General features: G+C 32.4%; 1 protein-coding gene across 2 annotated transcripts; it reads left to right on the top strand.

Moving 5' to 3' along the window:
• Window positions 1-2,676: 2,676 nt before the first annotated feature.
• LOC105111304 (uncharacterized) lies at window positions 2,677-7,031 on the top strand. Of its 2 annotated transcripts, none has more exons than XM_011006613.1 (9): window positions 2,677-2,939; window positions 3,726-3,806; window positions 4,514-4,738; window positions 4,878-5,032; window positions 5,155-5,200; window positions 5,296-5,387; window positions 5,543-5,633; window positions 6,126-6,182; window positions 6,443-7,031. In XM_011006613.1, exons 1-9 carry the CDS (start codon window positions 2,799-2,801, stop codon window positions 6,542-6,544), a joined length of 990 nt encoding a protein of 329 aa, XP_011004915.1. In that variant the 5' UTR covers window positions 2,677-2,798; the 3' UTR covers window positions 6,545-7,031. The 2 variants fall into 2 exon arrangements, with proteins under 2 accessions (XP_011004915.1, XP_011004914.1); XM_011006612.1 differs by having other exon boundaries at window positions 3,726-3,802; window positions 4,510-4,738.
• The last annotated feature ends 491 nt before the right edge of the window (window positions 7,032-7,522 follow it).

Consider the following 7,522-nt stretch of genomic DNA (forward strand, 5'->3'; position numbering starts at 1 on the left):
TTTTATAATTTTTTTTTATAATTTTTACAATTAACCTCCCTGTGGTTCGACCCCGGTCTTGCCGGGTTATTTATTACTTCGACACTCCTGCACTTGGGAGAAGACATCAACCTTTTAGTCGTATCAATTGCTCATACCATCACATCTAATTAATGTAAGTATGGATTGCTTGTTCGTATTTAATAGGATATAATGGATATCATAATTACTAACCTAGACCTAAAGTATGAAAGGCTCAATGTGGAGTTACATTTTAGCTATCCATTGAACCTAAAGGGCGTTGGGTTCAACTTACACACTGAGCCTAAGAGAAGCTGGGTTCAACTTGTGACTGTATCCAAGAATGATCAGAATAGACATGTCACGGCCTAACATGAAGTTGGGCGCAGTCATGTCCTTGACCCAATAGGGGGTTAAGAGTGAATACCTTATAGCCTAATGTGAAGTTGGGTGGGGCGTGTCCCTGACTCAGCACATGGAGTGGGGTGCGTACGTTTCCTGGCTTAACGTGGGGTTGGGTGTGGATGTATCCTTATCTAATTTGAAGCTGGGCGCGGGCTTGCCAAAGCCCAACATAAGGTTGGATATAAAAAAAAAACATAACCTCATTTTAGGTTATAACTTTGTATGATAACCTTAATTTTAAATGGAAAAGGTTTAAGAAAATCATGACATTCAAAATTAATTATCAAGAAACTCAACAAAAATATATTTTTATTTCTTTCAAAAAAAAATCCTATAATGTACTTACGAGAAATCATTACATAGTTTTCAAAAATGAAAATAAGCGTACTTGTATAGTTTATAATGGTACTCTCACGTAGACAAAATAAGTGAAATTTCAACTTGGAATCTCATATCTGCATTCAACTCTATTCTCTTTAATGATTATAATAAATCTTGAAACTCACAGGAGAGATGCACCTTTTCTAATTTCAAAAGTAAAAACATTTCATAAATGCAAGAACACATCATTCTTGTTGCAAACTCGTGCCCCCACAAAAGTTTTATCATTATGAATCGTGTTTATCTCCATTAAAAAAAAAAAAGTGGTTGCAACAATAGGCAACGAATGGGAGCATGAAGGTGGATGGTCAACTTGACATTTTAACGAAGACTTTCTAGTTTAAACAAAAAGCTTGCTTGTAAAGGTGGGCACCATGATTAAGCAAGCAAGCATATCTAACCATGTCTGAGGATTGAAAGTTCATGATAGGTTTCCTTTTACATGAGATTTCGAGACTTGCTGCTCAAATGGAGTAGGATAGAAGGAACCCAATTTTTTTAGTTTGCTATTGAGTTTGTTCACCTAATATTGCTGTGTTTTTTGGATGATCCATTAGCTAAATACGACTGCTTTCGAGCTTCTTGTCCACCAACAACAAATAATGATAAAGAACAAAGGTCAAAGCCAGTCGCCAAAACAATGCACAGTAGTTGGTCCTCTCCTTCTACACTCTGAGGTCATTTTTATATTTAAAACGGAGAAGAATACATCACAATCGATCGCAAATTATTTTATTTTATTTTGAACCACTTTCTATTGAGAAATATGAATACTTTGAGTTTATATATAAGTTAGTTCTTAATATTTTCAACGTGATTTAACCATCTCAAGTCACGTAAACCCTACACGCAATATTCTCTCTTTGAGGTTTATGAGGAAGTGGTTTTGTTGCATGACCACACCCACATTTCCCTGAAATCATGCCCCATCATCCTCTTTACATTTATGCAAAAATAAATAAATAAATAAAAATAAAAAAATAGTTGAAACTAAAAATCTATTTGTTTTTTACTCCAAAAATGTTTTTTTTTTAATTTCTTTAATGTTCTTAGATTATTTTGATATGTCAATCTCAAATATATTTTTTAAAAAATAAAAAATATTATTTTGATGTATTTTTAAGTAAAAAATATTTAAAAAAATAATTATTATTATATTTCCAAACACAAGGTAGGTTAATTTAGTTAATGGAAAAGGAAAAGAAACTCCTCTTCTAATTTGATATTGAGCTGATTTTTTTCCTTGCATGCATTTTTTTTCTTATTTGGTCCACAAAAACAATGAAAAATTTATTTTAAATAATTTATTTTTTGCCATTCACATGAGTAATTCATATTTATATTTTTTTTATAGAAAAGAAAGCATGATCCAAATCTTATTATTTATTTTATAATTTTATAATTTGATTAAATGGATGGAAAAAATAAATATTATATATAGCATGCCTTAAATTAAATCATATCCAAATAATTTTAAATTTGATAATTTACATTTAATAAATATGAGAAAAAAATCCCAATACAAGAAATTTAATCCATGATCCTTCACTTTTTTTATTTTTTTAAATTTTATTAGATGGTAATATCTGTTTTCAAACTAATTTGCACTTTAATAAAGATTGAATGATTGAATGTCTTCCCTTGAAAATTGTAAAGATACTTCACATAAATTTAAAAAAAAAAAACCTCTTCAACCACGATGTCTATTCTCTATTCTATTAAAGTTATAGAATTTGATTTTGCATCAATAATATATATATATATATAAAGGAAAACAAAAATCATACCAAAAGGTATCATAAGCGCGTGCATAAGTGAACTCCTATTCAAATGGACACGTATATATAGACACGGGGAGACCGGGAGGGAGACACCAGCCTTGAAAAGCACGGGAAAAAAAAAAAAAAAAACATAACTAAACTAGTACCAGCGCAAGGCGCAAAAACTCTCTTGGAACTCTTCGAGTTTTGAGGTAAGGTTCGTAACAAAACTGCCTCTCTCTCCCTCTGAATATGGAAAGAATCGGACCGTATCGGGTCGAACTGGACGAATCGTATCGGCCTCTCCCTGCAGTGTACCTGGCTTTACTCTTTATATGGTTTCTCTCCGCTTGCTCCTGGACTTTCAATACCTATAAAAACCGCCACTTTTCGGTATGAAATACAGTACTTTTGTTATTTTTTTTTATATAACTTTTGTTTCAAGTTCTTACAATGTCTGACATTGTTGCTTATTTGGGTTTGTTTAGCTGTTATTTGGGTCTGTTTTGGTTGCTGTAAAATTTGATAACTGAAAGCCATTTTATTTGTGAGAAAAATCTGAGTTTGGTTGTTGACCTCGTGAAGAGTTCAATTTTAAGAACAAAGGGAAAGTATTTGTATTTGGATTTTTGGGTTTTGTTGATGATTAGTATGATTTCGATTGCTCTCTATTTGGTTCATGGTCTAAACTTGGAGGAACGGAAATAGTTTTCAGTTGACTTTTATTTTTTGAGCAGTGTTTGGGGAAAAAATCCTATTTCCCCAGCAACCAAACAAAGGTGGTTGTTTGCAACTGGTTTCTGTCAGTGTATTTCTCTGTTTTATTTCTGGGAAATTAAACCAATCTTTGTTTTTCCTTTTTTTCTTTTCTTTTCTAAATTTAAGACTCCTTTGCAGTTTAATACTGGAATAGTTGAGTTTGGTAATTCTTAATAATAATAAAGGCCTCGAAATATTAATTTCATTTACTTCCATTTCCTTTTGGTTAATTATTGGGTCTCCTATAGGGAATTAATTTTGTCTCATGACAATTGTTAGAGCACATATTGTAATCCCATCTTTCTGTTATTATTATTATTATTATTATTATTATCATTATCATTTATTTTTATTTTTTTGGGAAGCGCTTATTAATTTGTTTGAGAATGTGCTCGTTGCATTGTGATCATACTAGAGCAGACGATCAATTTGCAGTGGACTCTAGCATCTGTGCCATTGATTAAAGCTTTGCAACTCACACTGTCATTCCTCTTCTGGTATGTTTCCTTAATGAAAATGAAATAAGATATGAACTATGAAAATTGCCAAAATACGGAAGACATCTTTTATATTAGAAGCTAAGGATCATAAATCTTTCAGATTCTATTTTTGAATTACATTATCATACTACACTTAATACTCTTTGCAAAGTTTAAGAAATACAAATAGAAAAATAATGCTTGTCGAAACAAAAATTAGAAATTTCATGTGCACATATATGTATATATATTGGACTCATCCTATTTATGTAAGACTAAATATATGGTTGGTAGATTTGCTTACTTTGCACAAGAAGGGGTAGCTGTTTGCGTCAGCATCTGGAAGTACAGAGAACAGCCCCTCAGCTAGTTAATGAGATCATACTTTCACTTATTTGCGTCCTGTTTAAGAACTAAGTGGGAAAAAAAATGAAAACTAAAACAAAAGACATTTCTCTGCCTTGAGAAATAAGGCACCTTCTCCGGTAAGTAGGGTGTTCATATTTAAAGTTTTACCATTGCATATTTATCAAGTTTACTAAAATACAAACAAAAACATATATTCTTCTGAAGGGTAAGGGATGTTGTCCAGTTTTACCATTTCATTTTTCATGGATATTAGATCAAGTAGAGAATATTAAGTGCTTATGCTTCTACTTCTATTTCAACTTCTGTGAAATCCTGTTGAGAAATTTCGTCCTAATATTCAAATCATCATTTTGCAGGTATTCTTGCTTTTATCATCAGATATGTTCTCTGTGGATGTCATTTGGGGTGTATGTAACTGGAGTGCTTTTTCAGACAGCTTATTTTGTTTCCTTTATGTTAATCTCTCATGGTTACTGCATCATGTATGAGCACCTTTCCATATCTGACCGCCGTACCACAGCTGCACTTGGATGTGTCTATTACCTAATTCTTGTAGGGTACAGAGCTTCTGTACCATACTTCACAGTGAGTTTCCCATATTAGCATTTCACTTTGATGCTAACGTGGCAGCAACTGTTGCTTTTAGCTGACTTTAGGAATTATGATTTTCATATAGTTTTCCTACATTAAGCACTTTTTTTTTATTTGATATGCTCTTATGCAGGTCCTGCTGCTGCTGAATTATTTAATTTCATTCTCTATGATTTTCCGCCAAATATCTCAAAATTTATCAGTATTACGAGAACAGTTAACTGTTGTTGAGGAAGAGGATGTTCAGGCAATGTATGATGCTGTATATATGAAATATACTATGTTCAAGTATGTGCTGTATAATAAAATATTTATTTTCATATTCTGTTGATTCATAATATTTCAATGCTGGTAATGGTCTAGCTTTTAATGAGAGAAACAACTCACTTGTTTTCTCTTGCACTGTTTAGGAAATTTCAGGGTGCGATGCAGATTGTAGTTATGGCAGAAACTGTGGTATGACTATATTAATTGTAGTTTCTATATATACTTTAGAATTGCAATATGATCATGATTAGTGAGACAGTTAAGTGCATTTATTTGATTTTCAGATACACTTTAATGTGGATAGCTCTTCTGTGAACTACTGGCTTCGCTTGTTAGTCAGAGAATGGGCACAGTTCTGCATCTTTCTGTATATTGGGTAAGTGTGAATTACGAATTGCATAATGTCACCTCAGTGGAATGGCTTTTGTCTCCACATTCACGATAGATGAATGACGTGAATATTTTTGAACCTCAACTAACTTTCTCAGCCATTTCAATTCAATAACTTCCTCTTTCTCTCTTCCCTTACAGGTGGACGTTTAGGTCTCAGGACTGGGCACCTCGTTTCTCTGTTATGCCAAAGTCTAAGGGAGAGCTAACGGTGCCTCCCATTTATAGTATTGTAAGTGATTTTTCTGTGTTCGGAGTTTGGACACCACAAGAAGACAGATACTCCACTAGAAGTTTTCAGGAAAAAAAAAAGTGTTTTCTTAATTAACATGTTATGAGGACAATCAGTTTATATTGAGCATGTTATTTTACTTGGCACTGAAGCCGTTAAATGCTTTCTCATTTTGATACTTCATGCTTGGTAATCCAAAAAGATGGCCTTGGTCATAATTGAATGAACTCAAATCTATTTCGGAAAAAAAACTAATTGATTTTTTTTCCTTAAAAGTTGGACACTATATTTGATGACTTTTCTCTTTACAATAGAAGTTAAATAGAAAAGGTGATGAGTGTTATAGTATGACTCCAATAAAATGTTTTTTGTTTTTAAATAACCTCGAGTCATATTTTGCAGGAAATCCTGCCTCTATGAACCTCTCAGACTTGAGTATGACTTCAATAAAATGTTTTTTGTTTTTTAATAACCTCGAGTCATATTTTGCAGGAAATGGATGCAGAGACTTTCAAGGAGTTTAGTTGTCGTGAATGGCACATTGCAGTGGTAAGTAAATTTCTTAACGTCGACAATTGATAGTTTTATAACCTTCTCTTGAAGTTCTCCTATATCAGATCAAGTGAACTAAATTTCTTAACTTGCACGGGTTGACATATTGTCGTTGCAATTATGCACCTATTTGCTCTGTTCCTTCGTTTTGAGGAATCTGAATGTACTTGCCTATACCTGAGTTGAGTAGCGAATTCAAACCTTCAATGCGTATGCTTGTTGGCTTGTAAACTGAAATTATGTTTCTACTTGTGCAGCCAACCTCTGCAACTTATGATAGAGGCTTAAGCGCTCCCATTGTAGTAGTAGTTCAGCATCCGCATCCGCATAGGCTGCCTACACGCACAACATCTTCTTGAGGGTTGAAGCTCCAAGCCATCAATCTTCATGTACTGTGCATTCCAGTACAGATTCATGGCCATGGTACAGAAATGTTTCTGGAAACAGGCCAGCGACATCCAGTTTTTTGGTGCAAGTCAAGTCGAGGAGCAAATTTTATTTTAATTTTGATGACCCCACTATTTTTTCCAACAGAAATTTGCAGGGCAACAGCTGGTTGGTTCATCAACGTGAGAAGGTCCCCGCAGCCCATGAATATACGTAGCTGTATATATATATAATGTATATACAACTCTTCCTGTTTGTTTTCATGGCGGATATTTGAGTAAATTTGAGATCAAGCTCGTTAATGTAGGGATAGGCCTTCAAGTCTCTCTGCAGGCAACTGCTGACATTTGCCACCTCTATTCTCTGGTGGCGTCAAGTCCTTTGTTACTGTTTGGAAAGTAGATCGGCCCGGCTCTATCTACTTGATGCAAGCAATTGACCTTAAAAAAAAAAAATTAAACAGCGAAGCCTTTTCATTATGGGTATTTTTATTCATGATTTAGTGTATATATTATTTTTGGCATAAAAAAATATAAAAAAAATACAAAGATGCATGAGCGTTACATGTAAAATTACATTCAAAACCATCTAAGATCTAAACTTACCTAAAAATAATATTTATAATATTAATTATAATATGAAGCTTGTTTGATTTAAATTTTTATAGATTTTTATCCCTTAAAATAAAATTTATAGTTTTTCTTTAATATTAATAATATTTTTAAAAAAACATTATTAATGATAATAATAATAATGATAATAAAAATAATACTACTAATTATAAACTTGGGTCTGGTGCCTAGCCAAACCCAAGTTTCTAGGATTTTGTTCTTCTAATAATAAAAATAATAATATTAAACTTGTTTGATTTAAATTCTTATAGTTTTTAATTTTTTCAAATTAAATTTATTGTTTTTTAATAGTAACAATATTTTAAAAAAATTAATAAT

The sequence above is a fragment of the Populus euphratica genome, unplaced genomic scaffold, assembly GCF_000495115.2.
Source record: "Populus euphratica unplaced genomic scaffold, PopEup_1.0 scaffold290.1, whole genome shotgun sequence".
In the NCBI taxonomy this organism is placed as follows: domain Eukaryota; kingdom Viridiplantae; phylum Streptophyta; class Magnoliopsida; order Malpighiales; family Salicaceae; genus Populus; species Populus euphratica.

Coding starts and splice junctions, on each gene's coding strand:
- LOC105111304 (XM_011006613.1), top strand. CDS start 2,799: ATGGAAAGAATCGGACCGTATCGGGTCGAACTGGACGAATCGTATCGG. Junction 4,739..4,877: donor CTTCTGTACCATACTTCACA/GTGAGTTTCCCA, acceptor GCTCTTATGCAG/GTCCTGCTGCTGCTGAATTA. Junction 5,033..5,154: donor ATGAAATATACTATGTTCAA/GTATGTGCTGTA, acceptor TGCACTGTTTAG/GAAATTTCAGGGTGCGATGC.